At 36.8% G+C, this 20112-nt stretch overlaps 1 protein-coding gene across 1 annotated transcript in view; it reads right to left on the minus strand.

The window, feature by feature from the left end:
* Positions 1 to 20112, minus strand: part of ARFGEF1 (ADP-ribosylation factor guanine nucleotide-exchange factor 1 (brefeldin A-inhibited)) — a gene marked incomplete at its 5' end in the record, with an annotated part of 62264 nt that overhangs the window by 25177 nt on the left and 16975 nt on the right. The window contains 12 exons of the mRNA XM_009995560.1: positions 1047 to 1175; positions 4356 to 4507; positions 5698 to 5869; positions 6552 to 6636; positions 6737 to 6942; positions 8918 to 9029; positions 10070 to 10271; positions 11279 to 11387; positions 11899 to 12038; positions 12159 to 12258; positions 16208 to 16442; positions 19925 to 20058. Coding sequence (XP_009993862.1) covers positions 1047 to 1175; positions 4356 to 4507; positions 5698 to 5869; positions 6552 to 6636; positions 6737 to 6942; positions 8918 to 9029; positions 10070 to 10271; positions 11279 to 11387; positions 11899 to 12038; positions 12159 to 12258; positions 16208 to 16442; positions 19925 to 20058 — 1776 coding nt within the window. The remainder of the gene's footprint in view (positions 1 to 1046; positions 1176 to 4355; positions 4508 to 5697; positions 5870 to 6551; positions 6637 to 6736; positions 6943 to 8917; positions 9030 to 10069; positions 10272 to 11278; positions 11388 to 11898; positions 12039 to 12158; positions 12259 to 16207; positions 16443 to 19924; positions 20059 to 20112) is intronic.

Genomic DNA, 20112 nt, shown 5'->3' on the forward strand with positions numbered 1-20112 from the left:
CAGGAATGTGCATTTCATTGAACAGCTGCAAGCCCCTGGGAAGGCTCTGTTAATCAAATATTTGTCTGTTCAGTTTGGGTCTTGGGGAGGAATGGGTGGGGGAAAAGAAGAGACAGAGGAAGGAAACCTTGTATGATCTCAAATATGCTTTTTTAAGCAGCTATATCAGAGGTGCCAATGTGCCTTTCCACATTAGTGACAAAAAGTTATCTAATTTGCTAAATACAAGAGCAAGGGAGAAGGAAGCGAAGCATTCACTGTCATACCACAGTTCAACAGCTTTTACTTCATCTTACAAGGTTGTTGGGTTTTCTAAGTGTACGTTTTTTAAAAACGTTTTTAATGTACACATTAAATAAAGCAATGTCAAACATTGCTTTTGCTTGTCCCTCTCTTCAGCTGTCCCTATAATGGACTTATGGCAGAGCAGTACTCCATTTATTAACTACCAGTAACATAATAAAATATTCACTAATGACAGTTTTAACATGGGGGGAAAAAATGCCCAAGTTTAATTAGAATTACCCTCTGGAGCCAGAGAGTCTGGAATTCTTGGCATTGTACTTAATGCAAGATACATTCATGCATTACATCAGGAATGACATTTCCAGTGTCATAACTGCTAAAATGGTATCCAATTTTAGAAGTCCCAGATTAGTATAATCTCTCTGAAGTTGAGAACAATATTTTAAACACAGCTCACAGAGATACTATTTTATTTACGAAACAGGATAGAAAGATGCATTCTATGAAGTGTCACAACAAAGGTAAACAGCTTTGTAATAAAGCTAAGAAGAAAGTACTTTTATATCAAAAATAGTCAGCTTGTGGGGAAACAAAAATTCAGCACAAAGGCATGGCAGGACTTACCACAAAAACAGCAGCAAAAAGAAAGGTCACTTTATCTAAAACACGTCCAGTCAAATATTGCAGAAGTAGGCAGCCTCCAGGCATTTTAGTGCACAGCTTCAGCAACAAGGACTCTTAGAACCTCACTAACATTTTGCTGGTACATAAAATATTGTCTCAGTCTGAATTTTTTTTACCTGAATGTTGAAAATGCAAGCAATCCTGATTGCACATCGTATACCCTCCAAACAAAGAGAGGCAACTTCTGTGTCATCACAGTCCTGTAGACCCACACTAAATGCAGCTAGAAAAGGTGTCCACGCCAACTGGAATGTATGCAAAATAAAAGATACATTAGCAACTGTTATTACTTGAAGGGGACGTTATAATTTGACATCTTGGTTAAGTGTAAATTCTGTGCTTAACTCACACCATTAACCTTGACATTGCCTTTTGCAAAAAAGGAAATGCAGTAAATTAAGTATTAACCATAGAAGTATAGTTAGAAGAGACATGAGACACAGTCTATGGCTGAAGTAATGCAGTTTGACACTGCCCTCAGAAGCACTCTCTCTCAGCAACCAACACACAGAACCATCTTCAGATAAGCTGGAATTAAAAACAAAACCCAAGTTGTCAGTTAGATGTCTACTAGAGTTTTGTTATTCCTGGCATAACCTTTATCTTTGCACAGTCAGAAATAAAGACAGAATCAATAGTTTTTGCAAGATTCATCACAGTGTTTAATAGATTCCTCTATGATGAAAAGTATATACTTAATTAAGACAAATGTGCCCTGATGACACCAGAAGTAAGGGCCCTACATCTTTTTCTATCTAAGCCACTGTTGATGTTTCCCATTCCTCTTCCTTTAGGTGGGACTGACAGAATAAATTCAACTAAAATTTATTGCAGGAGTCCACACGGTCCTGGTCATTGTGGACATGGTCACAGCTCCCTCTCCCACAGGCAGAAAAAACAAGCAGAAGATGCAGAGGATACTGACATAACTACATGTGGTTATAGAGAGGAAACCACAGGGTACCCAAAATGATTTCACAAATAATTTTGCCTTAAGTCACCCAGATTAAATTCAGAGTCAACAGGAAGAGCAAGGAGCAACAGATTTCAAACTTTATTTTATAATAAAATGATGCACCACAGAGCTTTGGTTTCATTTAAGTCAGCAGTTCCAAAAACACTACCTCAGAAAAGCATTTAACACACACACCAAACCGTAACTCTAGGACAGTATTGAGGGCATAAGACGAACACTGAGATGCAGGAATTAATTCCCTATTACATGACTTTTAAAGGCCCTTTTCAACACAAACTATTCTATGATCCTATGTTCCAGAAGTGTTTGTTGTTTTTTTTCTCCCTTTTCCAATTTTTCATTAATACTGAAATAAAAACTAATCTTAAAGATCACAAAACTGAAATACTTTCTTAAGAACTATCTAGAGATCATCATCGTATGCTTTATACCTAGGTTTACACAGTTATTTAAAATAGATTATTTTGTCACTAGAGGTGAAATGTCTGTAAAATAGAAAATAAATTTTGGACTCCTAATAAACTGAATTTGTGTTCTCTTCTAATATTTTAGCAAATCTATCTGCAAATACAACGATAAATTTTATGCTGGCATCAATGGGTGAAAGAGGTACCCAGAAGCTTTGCTGAAATAAAAAAGTATAAATAAAAAATGTGAAATTTAAATATTTAAATTCATAGGTCTCACTTTTTTTTTATAAGACAGCTCTCTGTTCAACATATTACATTGTCCTCAGTACTCCAATTACTTTATGAACATCCTCAATTAAGATTACTTCTTTGCACCTTTATTTACCTCAGTGCTTCATATTTTACTCCTTTGAAAATGCATTTTGTAAATGTCCTTTTCAGATCCTAAAGGCTATGAGTGTTAGGGAGTAATAGGGCTTGTATCATAAAGAAAAACAGTCGATGAATTTTACAGATGCTTCATACAACTAATTTCATTTCAGCCTTAAAGATGTCAACAGAGAGAAATTATGTACAGTACACCTCTGCTAAATGACACCCTGAAAGTAGATCTGAAAGTAGATCTGAAAACAAGGGCTTAATTTAGCATTATTCTGTACAGTTACTATCCTGCTGTTAGTAACACGGCAGTGAAGAATTCAGAAGCTTGCCTCGTGGACAGCAATCTTATATTTAGGTCCTCAGAATGTCCAGGTGCTCAAAAAGGTCAACAGCAGGGTCCAAGTCTTACAAGAAGCATCAGAGAGAACTGGGGTTGTTTAGTGTGGAAAAAAGGAGACTGAGGGGAGACTACTACTATCGCTCCCTACAACTACTTGAAAGGAGGTTGTAGTGAACTGGGGGTTGGCCCCTTTTCCCAAGCAACAAGTAGTAAGAAAAGAGGATACAGCCTCAAATTGGGCCAGGGGAAGTTTAGATGATTGTATATTAGAAAAAATGTATTCACTGGAAGGTTATGCAGCACTGGAATAGACTGCTCAGGGGAGTGGTTGAGTCACCATCCGTGGAGGTGTTTAATAGATGTGTAGATGTGGCACTGAGGGACATGGTTTAGTGATGGACTTGGCAGTCTTAGGCTAACAGTTAGACTTCATGATGTTAAAGGTCCTTCCCAACCAAAATGATTCTGTGATTCTTGAGCCTGGGCCTGGAGCTCAATCTGACCTCAGAGCACATCACTCCAGGGAACCACTTGTTTATTGTAATGGTAGGGATGTGAGATTTTACCTCTCTGAGGCAGTTCACAAAGGGGTCACACGAGGATCACTACTTGCACAAGGGCAGCAAATGAGGTCACAAGTTAAGGGCGCAACAATTTCTTATGGTAGCAGTTAACCTTAATGAGTCAGTTATGCCACATACGGTATCCAAAAGCATACTGAGACATAACACACTACCGAACATACTCTGTAACTATGACTGAATCACTGGCATGGAAAAGGCATTTGGGAGGTGGATAGCTTTGCACCTACACAACAGTAAAGACAGGTGTTTAGAATAATGGTTTAAAATAATAAAGGTCCAGTTACCTCCCCGAAAACTAGATGACAGTCCTGGCCTTTTTGAAACAGCAATTTGCGACACACAACATTAGACTGGAGCTCATTCTAGTTATTGTTCTCCCAAAATGCAATGAAGTAATCTCCCTTACAAGCAGTAGGAGGGACTCAAACAATTAAGTGGTATTAGGAATCTATCACTTTTACACTTCTTAGTTTTAACTACCCCTCTATACTCCAAAAAAATAAATCCTATCATTTAAGGTTTTTAACTACTCTTTATACTTTTGTCTTCCTCAACATACTCCTCCTAACTCCTCCATTCTATCAAGAAGGCCCCCAAACCCTTCTTCCCTGTAGCAAGCTAAATAACTTATAAAACTATGAAAACAGAGACACAAATCTTTAGTATTTTCAACAATCCTGTCAGTTGGTACTTTGTATTAAGATACTAGGTAAGCATCTAAACACGTATCTCACCTTAAACATGGGTCTCACATGCTCCAGGTGTGTTGCACTAGTAAAAGGTGCCTGAACATGGCTCACTGCCTCCATAAGAGCTTTTGCTGTTTTAGCCATTTGTTCCATTTCCAAATTATATAGGAGTCTTCTCTGCTTTTCACTAGCAACACCTGTAAACACATTTTTTCCTCTCATTTGTGCATCTTTAGCAGCAGCTGTCTTCAGAAATATAATAACTCCATGTTTTTCATTAAGTGCCATACACAAGATGCATTTTAAAAATTATCTTTACCGTCTGAAATTACTACATCAGCAAGATATTTATTTTATAATATAGATACAATTTAACTTAAGGCAAGCTTATGTTTGAAATGTAACCTCATTTTAAACCTTTATAGAATTTTAACATTTGCACAACAAACATTTCTTCTCCATCATCTCAACTGACAGCATAAATATCACATCCACTAAGCCAAATTCAAAGTGAACAGAAGATTCATGGTAATCCATCAGCACAGAAAGTAACAATAAAAGTAAGTGGACATATGTTTTCTGAAGGAGAACTACCTTAACCTTCTATTTCAGTAATGGAACCTTCATCCCATCAAGAAAGTGAAACCCAAGTAGAATACAACAATCAACATCTTAAAAATTACAGTAAAACATTCTGTTAATTTAATGAATATTACAAGGAAGAGGGATTCTGTTTTCCAGATGCAATTTTCCTGTAAGCAATCCATTCATAAGGCTAAACTAGGCATTTAAAGTATAGAAATTTTACTATGTTGATAAGAAGTCAAGTGTCTCTTGATGTTCTCTGTAGAAAAGCTCAAATGAGTAACATCTGAATCTACATATTGTGCAAAACAAAGTTTTTCTGATACCTGAGAGATGAAAAGAGAATTAGAAGTGCAGAAATTAGGGCCCTACAAATCAAATAATGCAAAATTTATCGAAAAGACAGACTGGTTATTGCAAGAAAACACAAAGGTTACCTTAGAAATAGGGTGTGTTGTGCACTATGCTTTACAGCAATGCTTACTTCATTCATCAAGCCCTAAAATGCATTTCCCTTTGCTGCTGTTCAACAGCAGAACACATCTCCTCCATCTCCATGGCCAATGCACTTAATATCAGGAATTCAGATGCAAAGGAAAACTAAAGTAAGCAGTTGCATGCAACACAGATTTGGAAGTAGCATCATGCATTTATGTTAAAAAGATATGAAATTACAAGTTAAGACTAATTTTGAGTTGAGTAAGTGGTGCTTGCTTCATTCATCTCTCATTTTAAAAAGGAGATAGCTTAGTGAAACTAAAGAGTCAACATGTTGAAGAAAGCTAACACTGCAACTACTTACTTTGTTTACTAGATTTTGTGGGTATTGTTAACTCTTTTGTTTCTTTCATTGAAATCTTCTTTCCAGCTATTTCATTATAGATGGCAGATAAATATTCTTCAGGGAGATCTTTACTGTCATTGATACCTCTGTTCATTTTAATATACTGTTCTTTTGTCATTTTATTCTTAACCTGAAACCCATAAAAAAGTTATTAATATCAACAAATAAGGCAAATTCATAGCAGATACAATGCAGTCTATAAAGCAGCCGAACAGATGAGAAGTTACCATCAACGACAAACCTGGTGATTCAGAAGACAGTTTTAAGTGTCCAACATACGCAAGACTACACTGTCAAATCTACAATATAACACAAGGCCACGTGGACACTACCACACGCAAACATTTGCAGATCAATTAGACATGCATTTAAAAAAAGAAGTGTTTTCTTACAGACCAAGCTAACTATTTTAAAGATCTCTAAAGAGTTCAATAGTCTTTCCAGATTTTGCTTAAATAAATTACGATGACTAATCACTGCATTTTTTAATATTATGCACTGCAGAAGAGCAGTATTTATCAAAATAAAGTTGCAGGCTGAAATGAGGAGCAGATTTGTTTTAAAAACAAAATAATTATACAAGTTCTGGCTTTGACTGTAGGTTAGATCACTACTGTAAGTGCCATAATAAGAAAGCAAATCCACACAATTGCTAGGAAAATGATACCTTACAGAAAGATCTGTAAAACAACATAAAAATCTCAACATCCATGAAAGACAATACTGTTACTTTAAAAGATTCCCAAACTTACACATGTCACTTGGCCTGAAAGTCAAATGACTATGGAATACATATTTTTCTAGCAACATACCTGTGGACTGTGAAGATCTGTTGTCAACATGATAATTGAGTAAGCTAAAACATATGCAGTATCCGCACTAGCAAAAAGAGTTTGCCTGAAGGAGGAAAGGAGAAAAAGAACAGCAAATATCATCTGTTACGATTTTTTACTTATTATTCAGCTTTCCAACATTCTGAAGACGAAGTATTGCTTACCCTTGGTTACATTCTAAATATCTAGCAGCAAATTTCTCCATTAGGCGATCGATTTTTTGAGCCTCTCCTGGAAGACGAAATCCCTCTAGAAACATGCGCAGAGCTGAAACAAAATCCTTTCCTGAAAAGTCGTGTTGGTCTACATATGCATACATGACTTCTTTGTTAAATTTATCATTGTCTCCCAGGAACTCCCCAACCTGAGTCTACAATAAGAACAGAAAAGACAAACTAGTGGATTTACACTGAAAAAAAAAAAAGTAAATAAGAAAACATAGCCACACTACCCTTATGTCTCACAAAAACAGAGGCATGTATGCAGTTAACTAAGACATATTTCTGCTTCGCCTCTACTCTCTAAGGCATTTTCAGAGAATCACAGAATTGCTGGAGTTGGAAGGGACCTCTGGAGATCATCTAGTCCAACTCTCCCACTGCAGTAGGAGAACCTAGAGCACTTTACACAGGACTGTATCCAGGTGGGTTTTTAATATCTCCAGAGATGGAGACTCCACAACCCCCCTGGGCAGCCTGTTCCAGTGCTCCATCACCCTCACTTTTACATTGAGTTTTTACTCATATTTAAATGGAACTTCCTGTGTTCCAGCTTGTACCCATTGCCCCTCATTCTGACACCAGGAACTACTGAGAACAGCCCGACTCCATCTTCGTTGCACCCACCCTTTAGGTGCTTATATACATTGATACAGTCTACCCTCAGCCTTCTCATCTCTAAGCTAAAGAGTCCCAGCTCCTTCAGCCTTTCTTCATAAGAGATGCTCCAATCCTATCATTTTTGTCACCCTCTTCTGGATTCTTTCCAGTAGTTCCCCATCTCTCTTGAACTGTGGAGCCCAGAACTGGATGCAGTATTCCAGCTGTGGCCTCACCAGGGCAGAGCAGAGCGGGAGAATGACCTTTCTTGACCTATTGGCCACATTCTTCTTTATGCACCCCAGGATTCCACTGGCCTCCTTGGCAGCAAGGGCACACTGCTGGATAATTTACTGTCTATCAGGACTCCAAGATTCTTCTCCTCCGAACTGCTTTCCAGCAGATCCATCTCTAACCTATACTGATGCCTGGAGTTTTTTCTTCCCAGGCGCAGGACCCTACACGTGCAATTTTGGACATTTATTCCATCATAATGCTCTCACATGCCCATATCTGCCTACTTTCTTCCTTCTCTGGTTTTACTCATGTAACATTTTTTTCCGTAAGATGAATTCCACATGCGTACAAGACAAAGTCAGTATTACCAATGATTTTTTGTTCTCTGATGTAATGATGTTTGTAGTTAGGAAACTTATTACAGTAATTAAAAGCATACTAAACTCTAAGAACTTACTAAACTTTATTCCTGCTAGAGTACAGAGTTCAAATAGATGCAAGTGATGCTCAAACATAATAGCTGGCACTCAAAATACATCCAAGTTATCACTGTCAACGCAACACAGCATAGTGAAAAATACTGTGCATTCAGATAAGGATGCCTGTATATGTAAACCAAAGTTAAAAATTTGTTTTGATAGCTGATTACAAGTTCTAATACTCTTAATTTGTGACTTCAGTCACAACTGGAAGCATGGGCATGTGCAAGCCTTTCCTTAGAGAACAATAGGGATGGTTACTAAGCACAACAGTGCAGACTATAATTTCAGAAAGCGGCATTTTTAACGACAATACTAACATGAGATACTCCTACCCTCTTCAGACAGACATTGCAGTACCCTTCTTAGTCCAGCAACAGATGCTAGCTGTAAGTAAAATCAAACAACTAGTCTAGATTAAATAACTTTCCTTTGGGAGGCAGCAAAAATGCTTTTCATGTTGTTGCACCGTGCTATTTTATAGCCATCTCTGAAGGACACTTACATCTGGTAATCCCCTATTGGATTAAACTTCAGGCAGCTTAGTGAGCTGCTCCTAGCTGTACTAGCAACTAAGTAAAAGTTTTGAGTCAGCTCAAGTTGGTCAGAACTTCAGGATGCATGTAGTACAGGGCTTAGCTCTAATGCACACTTCAAATTCCTTTAGCTTACACATTTGAGAAGAAGAGAAGTTTCCATTTCTTCTTTGCACTGTAATGTTATGCACTTTAAAATACTATAACGTGATTTGCAATTAGTATAAAAACATCAGCATGAGCAAAAACAACCATCAGGAAAACAGTTTTCTTACCGAATCTAATCTTTCCTCTTGATGCAAGAACTGAGCAATATCTTCAGGAGTAGTGCCAAGCATTCCTTGTTCTTGCAGGTATTGAATCCCCCTCTTTGGTTTCTTATTGAATCTGTACAATCAAGATCAGAATGGAATGAGAGTCAACCCATTTACCCATGCACAAAGCCTTACCAGCTGAAGTAGAAAGATATAATAACTGGATGAAGTACTGAAAATCTAGATATTAAATATATTTTCTTTATCAAACTGTGCATTAGATAGGGATGAGCTATTACCTTCTATGATTTTTCCTTTAATCACTGGATAATCTAATCGTATTTTTCACCTGTAAAAGTCTCCTCTCTACCATGTAACTGACAGCATGGCATCCAAGCAGCTCCCCAGTAAAGAGAGCTAAACACTATATTTTACACTGGCACTTGTGAAGACAAATATGTTCCACAGAAATATCAGTCTTGGCTTTAAAAAAAACAATTATGCTCTGCTGCTTTTTGTTTTAATCGATATGAAACAATAAAAAAATCCATGAGTTGTCTGTGAGAATGGAAATGCACAAGACAAGGAACCAGATAAGGAATGAAACTGAAACCCAAAGGACTAAGGGATGTTTGTGCAAGCTCTGAGAAGTATACAACAGAAAACTTTTACTTTTGCATAAAGGGGCCTTACTGAGGAGGTAAGATGACGAGGCTGAAATCACACAGAAGATACATGGCAGACTGCACTAAGAAATTATACTGTCTTCCAGTTCTAATTGTGACAAGTTAATTAATCAGAAGGAAGCATCAGCTTAAGCATATATAGGCCCTTCTACCAGTAAACAGGTTGTATTCAACTGATCACTGAGTTCAATGTTCGTTTTATCCAAACATAAAAATCTTAATTCTTAGAAAAGCAGGCCTGGAGAAAAAAGAACAAACATTCAGAGTACTCATCTTCTAGCTGTGAGGAATTAGGTTAACACAAAACACTGTTGACAGGCTCCAAAGGGACACCACTCAGCACTCTTTCACCAGAGGAAGTGCTGTTACATCCAGAGTTTTTTTCCTAACACAAGATGAGTATCTATGAGGAGAAGGAAGAAAAACCCAGGAATCTTCGTAGCTCCAAAAGAATCCACCCACCCACGGGTGGTAAAAGAGCACTCACAAGTCAATTCCTTGTTCTATTATTTCCTTTTGTTGCTTTAGGACCTCAAACTGCTCTGGGTTGTCAGTGCCAGACATCTGTGTGCTGTAACTGCCAATTCCTGATGAAGCAGTAGAATCCAAGGAATTTAAGCTTCCATATCTGTTAATTGTCTCAGGGTGTTTAGTTTCATTGCTGTCCTGTTCTGTGGGTTTTTCTTGGCCTATAAATTGGAAAGGGTTATGTACATACAAAATACATACAGTGAAAAGAATTAAAATGACAGGTTAATTCTTCAAATGCTCCCTGAAGGCTTCTAAATCTTACCATCATTATCTTCAATGATCTAGTTATTTTTATATAAATATTTTCATTTTGTTTTGGTTGGGTAAATAATAACAACAACAAAAGAATAAAATCACTAACACATATCAAGGATTCTTTCAGTCCATCATATACCTGAAATTTAAGCCTGAAATTGTAACTATAAGCACTTAGAAAAAAATACGACATCTTAGAAACCCGATTAAAGATCTTTCCTTTTATTTTCATGTCTGATGTCACTTCTGACCTGAAGCAAGTCAAACTATTCTAAGGAACTCACAGAGAATGTCTAAGTGCTTATGATCAGATATGCCAAGGACCTGGTGCTCTCAGCTGACATCTCTAAAAATGCTATTATTTCACATACCAACTTCAAGCACTTCATCTGAAAATTATGACATAAACTTACTACTTTCCATCTCAGGTCAGATGGAAACAAGATTAAAACAAGTGGTGATTTAGTACTTCACTGATAACAATACTGAAAGTCCTATGGCTATATAGTAATTTAAAAAAAAAAATGCTCTCCATCCAGCTTGCTTCAGTAGTAATTTAACCAATATGAAGTTAGATTAAATTAGGGGAGCTTCAAAGTAAGCTTTGTGATATTTTTGAAACTAGAGTTACAGAAAATAACAGGATTTAGTAATTCTCAGTATAGAAGGAACTAGGAACTCATTTATAGGAACTGATAAAATTTAAAAAAGACAACTTGGACAACTTGTTCAAGTCACACCAATCCAAACCTATCAATAATTCTAGCAAAGAAAAAAAAGTTTATTCTCTCTCTTAATGCAATAGGTTTTACCAATCTGGACACTAACAACATCAAGATACTGGAAAAGTCAATTAAACTCCTGCAGCACCACTTCACTAAAGCCAAAAAAACCACATCTCATGCCTTACCAAGTGTTGTCTGAGAATTGGGATTTACATATTGATCCTTACTCCACTCCACCATGCACTTCAAGATTGACACTAAGCACTCCAATCCTTTTTTTCTCAAGCTTAATTCCTACAAAAGATTTCAAAAGCAATACATTAGTGGAATGGAGAGTTTAGTCTGGAGCACCTCTCCTATGAAGATGGGCTGAGACAGTCGGGGTTCTTCAGCATGGAGAAGAGAAAGCTTCAGGGAGAACTTAGAAGCCTTCCAGTACCTGAAGAAGCCTACAGAAAACCTGGGGAGGCACTTTTTACAAGGGGGTGTAGCAATAGGACAAGGGGAAACAGTTTCAAACTGGAGGAGGGTAGATTTACTTTAGCTATTGGGAAGACATTCTTCACTGTGACAGTGAGACCCCAGCACAGGTTGCCCAGAGAAACTGTGGATGCCCCTTCCCTGGAAGTGTTCAAGGGCAGATTGGACAAGGCTTGGATCAACCTGGTTAAAGATGTCCCTGCTGATGGCAGGAACGTTGGAACTAGATGATCTTTAAAGTCCCTTCCAACCCAAACTATTCCAAGAGTCTATGATTCTATGCCAAGAAACATGAAACTTTCATAAAATTTGCTGGAATTTTTACCTGAACATTGGACATGCCAAGTTCTTGGCTACCCCTTCCTTGAGCAATCTTTGATAGGTCATTAACCAGTCTTTCAAATATATTCGCTGCATTTAAGTCACAATCATAGTTCACATAGATGTCCACTACGCTCTGGGCATCTATAAACAAAGTAATATTGTCAAATTTGAAACAAAAACTACATCATTCAATAAAAGGCAAGCACAGTTTTGTTCTTTAGTATGAAAGTGTAAAAACTAGACCCAAATGGTCCTTAATACCTGCACATATCCTTGTCAGCGTCTGTATAACCATCCATTTATGATCAAATGAGCTAGTAGAAGTTTCCAAGATATACAGGAAAATTTCTTTGAAGAAAACCTGATAAATATTCCAGAAGGAGGGAGGAAAAAATAAAATCTATTACAAACACAGTCACTAACTTTCATGGCTAATATTCTGACATAATTATGAAAGCAGCACTTTAGAGGTATAGGAGATAAGAAAAAAAGGAGGAAAATAATAAACCATTTATGCTTGATATATTCTAATTGGGAATTAAGAATTGTTACTTAGATACTTTTGGAATTTTTTCCAGCTGAAAACTTTGGTTTATAATCTGATCACTGAAAACCAGAAGAACTTAGAATTATGTGAAGCCCTGTAGGACAATTCAGTCTAATAAGAAGGCTAAGCTGCTGTTAAGAGTTCATTTTGGGTTATGAAAAGAGAGGTAGCACTTCACCAAAAAATATTTTCTGTGCAAGGTGAAAATATGGCACAAACATAACAGCCACTTATGCCAATTTAAGTATCAGACCTTCCTGATCAGGAACAGCATAAAAAATACATCAGGTCCATTAATAGGAAAATTACTCTTCCCTAAAAGAGCTATAAGTTTTCCCTGAAATCAGTTTAATACAGATATTTTGTTTGGAACAGAGACTATTTTATCCTCTCTCAATTAGTTCTTCACCAAATGCATTGGTATTACAGGCTATTTCAGGTGAGCATGCCTAGCAGAGCTAGGGAAGGCTTTTTTCTCACTTCTTCTCTAAGCAGCAGCAACTGCTGTAACAACGTATGAACTGACAATGTGAAATGCTACATGGCATTACATCACCATCCTACACAGCATTACATCATAGTTCTGAACTTCTGCAAGCCCACCTCTACACAGCCAGCTGTGACTACCACATCCACCAACATACGCTTTTTCTAGAATACTGCTGATAGTCTCAAGCCATCAAGCTTCTATTCTCTGGCAGCACCATGCAAATACCCGAACAGGTAACTAACCTTGTTTTTAATATTAGATATTCTCTTATGCCACAGAATTTTAATAGATTGTTTTAATATTAGCAAGGTAGAAATAAGTGCAGGGGTAATTCTGTTTTAAGTCACTTGCTTGAGGAAAATCAGCAACACTGATTTTTAAGCGACTTCAATGTTAAGCTATTTCCTCAAGCAAAACACGCTGACAGTGTTTCCATTCTATTGGCCACGTTAGACAAAGAGAGACACACAGTGTGATCCCAGCTACTGGTCTTAGTAACAAAGGCATCCCTACAAAACACTAGGAGTTCAACATGTAACAGATCAAAGACTTCCAAGTGCTCAAATACCCTCAAGAGTACTGATTTTAGCCCCAAGTTCAGATAATCCCAACAGAGGAAGATGTAAATAAGGGTCATTCCATAAGCAATCCTTAGTTGAATATTTGCTGTTTTATGATTTTTTACTACAAGACAGTAACGTTATTTACAGTCTGGAATCAGGAAGTAATTTTTTCTGGTAGAAAATTTTAAAAAAGAAGTTACTGATGGAGCAGAGAAAAAAGTTTCAAGTATAAAAATTAAACCCAAATCTAAGCAAGGAAAGAAATTTTCTGGAAGGTCTGCATACTACAAAGACACTTAAAATCTTTACGCTTCTGTGACAGAGCAGATACTTGTTTCTCGTGTCAATGTTGGATGAATTGAAAAGCTTCTCAAAACTGTATTGATTATTTACATTTCAGATATTTAAAAATTCTGTCTATCACTATGTTACTTATTTCAATTCATGTCACAGAGTTGAAACTTTATTCCTAGCATATCAGAAAAGTTAACTACAAAAGAGATGATTATGTAGTTTGGTCAACTGAAAAAGAGTTTTAAGATACCTTATTCACAGTTATGAAAAGGTGGTAATAGTAAATATAGCTAAATGACATCACAAATCCCCTGATCTAGGACTTGATTTGCTACAAATATATTCACTGACTCACTTAGAAATACAGTTACAGTACAATTAAAGTACAACTCTAACTTTCTGAAGGCAGTGTTAGATGAACAATTAAATGAAAGGACCACTTTGAGGGTCATTTTCAAAAGAATTGGAAACTATTATTTTAAAGTATGCAAAGATTTCTTGCACAGATGAAGAATGCAGCCTTAGTCCCAAAATATACAGATTTTGCATATTATAAATCAGAGCATATGGCTCTCCCTACAGCTCCAAGACACAAACTTAATGTGAAGTTATCTACTTGTCTACCCACATCCTGTAAATAACCTTTAGGATCAGTAGCTGAAAGAAGATGAATTCTTAGCTCACAACAAGGAAGAAGAGTTAGTTTCTAGAAATGGCTGTCCCACGTACTTTGTAATAGATAAATACTTTGGCAGCTCCCGAGCTTTTGACCTTCATACTTGTGAGTAGGAAACACAGCCCTGCTATTTGGTGATGGTCCTAATTTAGCACATCCTAGAAATTGCTACAATACTATAGTGCATCCTATATCAAATTTTCCTCAGATATGTCTTCATTTTCTGTTTGGAATAGTGGGAAAGGATCGCAGCTCATAAAATCTCTGACAGGGAAACTGGATTGCAATCCATTTACCACCTAAATGCTGACTTGTAAGTTCTGTGAACACACAGCAAGGCCAGCATTTTCTGGGAAGCAGGCTGTGCAACTGAAGAGCTGCTCAGCCCAGTCTGTCTGACATGCAGAACACTGCACATGCACTACAGTCTTGTTAAGCACACATCATTTGGATTGAAAGTCTTTAAAATGCATCATATTTTCAAGGCACACTGAATCATTCCTCAAACCTGTTTATCTATCCAAGCTACGCTCAAGGATATACTGGAAATTCTGTTGTTTCTTCCACAAAAGGCATCAAAATACCCCAGTAATTGATGATAATACTGATAGTGTTCTACAACAGAAACATTATACTCTATTGATGTGTCACTGATAAAATAAGGTTCTTCCTCCAAAGCTGCCACAGCACATTAACTTATACAATGACATTCACAGGTGAATCCCTGAATTCAAGGTCCTTACAATGACAACATGAACGACATTTCTCAGCATCTCTTCATGTACTTAACCTCCAATCTTACGGGGTAATTTGTAGGCTTCAGTATTCACATTAACTTCCAAAACATAAAATTACCAAAATGAGTAGCAGGAACACACTGCACACACCCACTACTACTTCACTCACCATGAAATTAAGATCTTTAACACATGGGACACATAAGAGACTACCCATGTGGTTCAAATCATCAGAATCGTTCCAAGAAGCTGCTCATACCTTATGACACAAGAATCAGAGGTCTAGAACAAAAGCTCTGTGTACACCTTGCTTCCCCTTATGACTTAGAATACATCCATCCAGTAAGTAAATGTACAGTGTCTGTCAGGACTCAAGGTAACGCATATTGCTAAGAAAATGGACTTATCTCTACTTATGACCCAAGGAGATAAATAGTGAGTACACTTTCTGAGACCTGAGGAAATAAGATTATGTTATTCATTACATACCTTGATGTATGCCCTAATAATCAAAGGTAAGTGGCTACAATAATCAAATAACTAGAAAAGGTAATTAGTTTCATTAACCTCAAAGGGAATCCACAATGCATTTCAAGTCACTAATTTTTATTCCAAAGTTCCTTTGCAAAACCACATATTACATCGTCTTTTCTAATGTGTACACATTTGTATTATGAAGTGTAGAGCAAAATCTTCCTAATCACATGACTGAACATCAGTTGACTGAAATATTCACAAACCTTCTCACTTCTGAGTTGCAGCATCATTCTGTGATAATACTGTGTCACGGTCAACAGAAAACTTGGCTTCTAAATAAAGGAAACTAACTCATGTAGTCATAGTAACAAGTATGGGTATAGTAAGTTGCAAAATACACCTCAATCAGAAAGAATAAACCAAAGCAAACCAAATTTCTCTAAGCAAGACTGAGCTACATACAAATATAAAGAAATGCTCACTTAAACACTACCTCCCCTTTAAACTAGAAAGCCACGTAACATACCTCAATCTGCATCTTTAGATGAGTCTTAAAGTTTGAGAGGAGGGTAAGAAATATGGAAAGTGAAAGTTCAAAAACTTCTGGAACTGATGAGACTCCATTTTTCGACAGTGCAACACAAAGGTACTGCTTAATAGCATTAATAAACATCTCATTTGTCCTGAATACAGGTCCTGCATTTTGCAGAATGGACAGAAGCAACTGCAACGAAAGAATCTTTGATCGCAGCTCATGAGATCTAGAATAAAAAAAAAAAAGCAACATATCAGCCCAGTGTACATCAGAAAAAAGAAAACACTTTCTTGACAAGTCAATACACCACAATGATTTCCTATGTGAAATGTTCATGAAACTAACTTAAATTTGACACAACCTGGTGTAGGAAGCATCATGGAAAGATGCTGATAATTTTTATTGACATGGCCATTCTTCACCTAAGAAGGTCGGCAAAAACCCCTTTCTCTCCATTATTATTAAGCTTTTATTATTGCAGCACAACACCACATAACAGCAGCAACAGTAGATAATGCTGCCCATCCTAGCCAGAGGATGAAGGGAGTATTTTTTCCTTGTAATGGATTTTTCAAAGCTCCCATCTAAAATACCCAGCCCATATACAGAACCCAGTATACCAAAATGCAGAAATTCCTCCTTCTCCTGTATTTCCACCAGCATGGAAAGAGAGCTAAAGGACAACAAAGGCAACAGCTGTAGTTGCCTCACCTACTTCCTTCCAATGTTGAAATCTCTTTTCTCTAATACAGTATTTTATATTGTTTATCAGTCACTGATCCCATCCCTCTGCAAGAGCAGATAAGATACATAATATGCCTATTTTAAGCATGGCAACAGCAAAGTCAGGCAACCGGAGTGTTGTTAAGTGTGCCACAGTAATGTTGTGCTTCTTATTGACTGAAGTGAGTTAAGAGATGATGTCAGAACTGTGCTATCATTTACACTTTAAAAAAGAAAAGAAAAAAAAAATCAAAAATAACAAAAAACCCCAAAACAAGCACACAGAAAGGCATAAAGGAAATCTGCATCTATGACAACATATCACAGTTTAAATAGCATTCTGGCCAAAAGCGTTCCCTCCTTAGACTCCTGATGCTCCTTCCCACTTCTAATCATCTCAAAAAAAGACTGTAGCTCTTCTGAAGAAGTGGCCTAGACACAAATGGCTTTTCCAGCAAGGCAGTCTATAGCTTTCAGCTTTCACTGAACAACCACCTGCTGGCAGAGGACACAGTCATGAAACGTAAGGAACAATGATACGAAAATTTTCACAGTACAGCCTAGACCCAGTAGGGAGCACTTCAAGTTAATATAAATCAACACATGACACACACAATAATTGAGTATTTGCTGCGTACTGGAAAAATACAAGTTTAATGAAAAAAAAGCAATTCCAGTCTGGCTAAAAACAAAAATACAAATTAATAACAAGTATGTTGCAAATAAACTCAATGGTTTCTACATGCTGGCAAAGCAGAATGGGAGTGGAAAATCTGCACACATTTTAAACTCATAGAATATAAACTCAAACTTTTTGAATGAAGACACTTTTGAGAAGCAAAAAAAAGCCAGTCAGACTGAGTAAGGAACTTGGTCCTTCCATTCTTCCTAATGGGCTGCATGTCAAATGTCAAATTAAATGCCCCCAAACAGCTCCCTATAGGAGTTTTCCTAGAAAATGCCTGGCTCTGGACACTGCACAGCTCCATGGAACCTAACATAAAAATCTCCTTTGATGAAAAGGCTTGAGTTTTGCATCACATCGTAGCAAGTGTGTAGACAGCACATGATCAGATCACGTTTTGCTATGAAACATAAAAAAAAAAAAAAAAAATTAGGTTTAAATTATAAACAAAATATTAAATATTGCCTGCTTCCAGCAAGTGTCAGCTCCTAACTGCAGTCCTAGCTTGCTGGCCTTACCAATTCTGTATGACACATAAAGCCCACTTCATTTAAAAGAAGTTTAAGGACTAATATCTAATATGTGAGCTTTCAGGATATTTCTTCCCCATCTTATTTTGTTCCAGGGAAAAAGGAGATAAAAGACATTAAGCAGATTCTCAGGAAGCACAAACTTGATCTCAACACCCAGACTTGTGATTGGAAGCTAAAGCTCCATGTCCAAATACTTAAAATTTGAAAATCTGAATGTTTTCATTAAAGACTTCATAGCTAATTTCACTGTAAAGATGATTTTTAAAGACGCAGTTAATACTTTTTAAAAATGCTGTAGATATCCTATGCCTCCTCTTCCAACTACAGTATTTTTGTAATAGTTCAAAAAGCCATCAATGCCTAAGAACCACTGATAAATTCTAGGCATTTCTCCAAACACAGGATGTCTGTAAATGCCTTTGCAGCTAATTATTGTTGCCCTAAATGCCATTTCCCCCAATTTGTTTTATATGAAGAGCTTAATCAGTTCTAACATGAACATCAAGAACTCCATGGATTCAGATAAGATGCTCCAAGTGCCTAATAGCTACTGCTGCTCTTCCAGAGGAAGTTAATCATTGAATCATAAAGCCTTTACTAAATGGACTGTCTTAATCCCAGAGAATGCACTAAAATCCTGTGGTATTTCCAGGAAGACAAATTCTCACAAATAGTGAGGAAAAATGTCATGCCTTAGTCCTCATTCTTGAATGTCCTGGCTTTCCATAATCAATCACTAGTAGGTTTGAAAATGGTACTAGACTAACCCTTCAGAACTCTTTCTACTACATTAAGTTTTCAGCTTATTAAATCCATGACACATATTGGTGATTAAATTGAACTGTCTTAAAGTCACCTGCTTTAAAAGTTAGACCTTGGAACATTAAAACTGATTTTACTTTGAAGGATACTGGGCCTTAGACTGTCATCAGAAGTTGTATATAATACACTTTTAATTTCTTAGAAACAAAAATGCAGTCCTCTTGAAAATTATTACAAATTGTTCCCAATGTGTAAAAAATTATGCACATAAATACTATCCAAGATCAGAAAAGTAAAGTTCTTTGCCAACACTCGAAACTAATACTGGCCCCCATCTATAGAGGGGAGTATTTTTTTGCTTGTTTATCACAAAAAATTCTCTAAACCAAACTGAGAACATGGCACCTTCAGTCAAAGTTCAAGATTTCCAAGACAGCCAAATGAAGACTTGGTTCTCAAAAACATGTGTTTTGATTAACAAGGCTGCCAAAAGTGTCCAACCTGACCTAAAGAATTGAAACACCACATCACGAATTTATCATAACCAGTATCAGCTCAAACTGAGGAGCTTATAGTAAGATGAACTAGAGCAAGGTGTGTGGACTGGATAACTAATATGCAAGAGATAAGAAACTGTGAGGCATAAACAGCAAGGGTTACGAGCCAAGATATTAAAAGCAGAGAAACATTAAGTGAGATAAAAAATAGCTGAAGATCTTTTTCACAAACCCACCTGGAAAGCATGATGAAGAGCAACTAGGAAGAACATTATGTACTTACAGGAAGAACAGGTATCTTTAAGAAACTTCTATCAGGTACTTGGGTAGAAATAGTTGCTTTTGTTTACCATAAAAAAGATAAATTCAAACATAAAACCACCTTCTCAAACTTTCTAGGTTCACTTTAGCATACCATTATCAATAACTGAGAAGACTCAAAAATATTTAATTTATTTTTCTTTTCAAACAGAAAAGATTCATTATAAGAACTCCTCCCTCTACTTACTTTGGATCTGGTGGTCCATCTGACAGTGGCTTCATAGAGAGTTTACACAGTGACCTGAATACAAGGAAGGCATCCTTTTGTAAAATGTGGGAAAACTTAGCACCAGGGGTAGGTCCTGAAGAATTTCCAGATTCCTAAAGAAGTTAACATATTTCAGTATTCCATTTTGCATTAGCAGGGTGTGTAGG

The sequence above is a fragment of the Chaetura pelagica genome, unplaced genomic scaffold (assembly GCF_000747805.2).
Source record: "Chaetura pelagica isolate M959 unplaced genomic scaffold, ChaPel_1.0 scaffold83, whole genome shotgun sequence".
Classification (NCBI taxonomy): Eukaryota; Metazoa; Chordata; class Aves; order Apodiformes; family Apodidae; genus Chaetura; species Chaetura pelagica.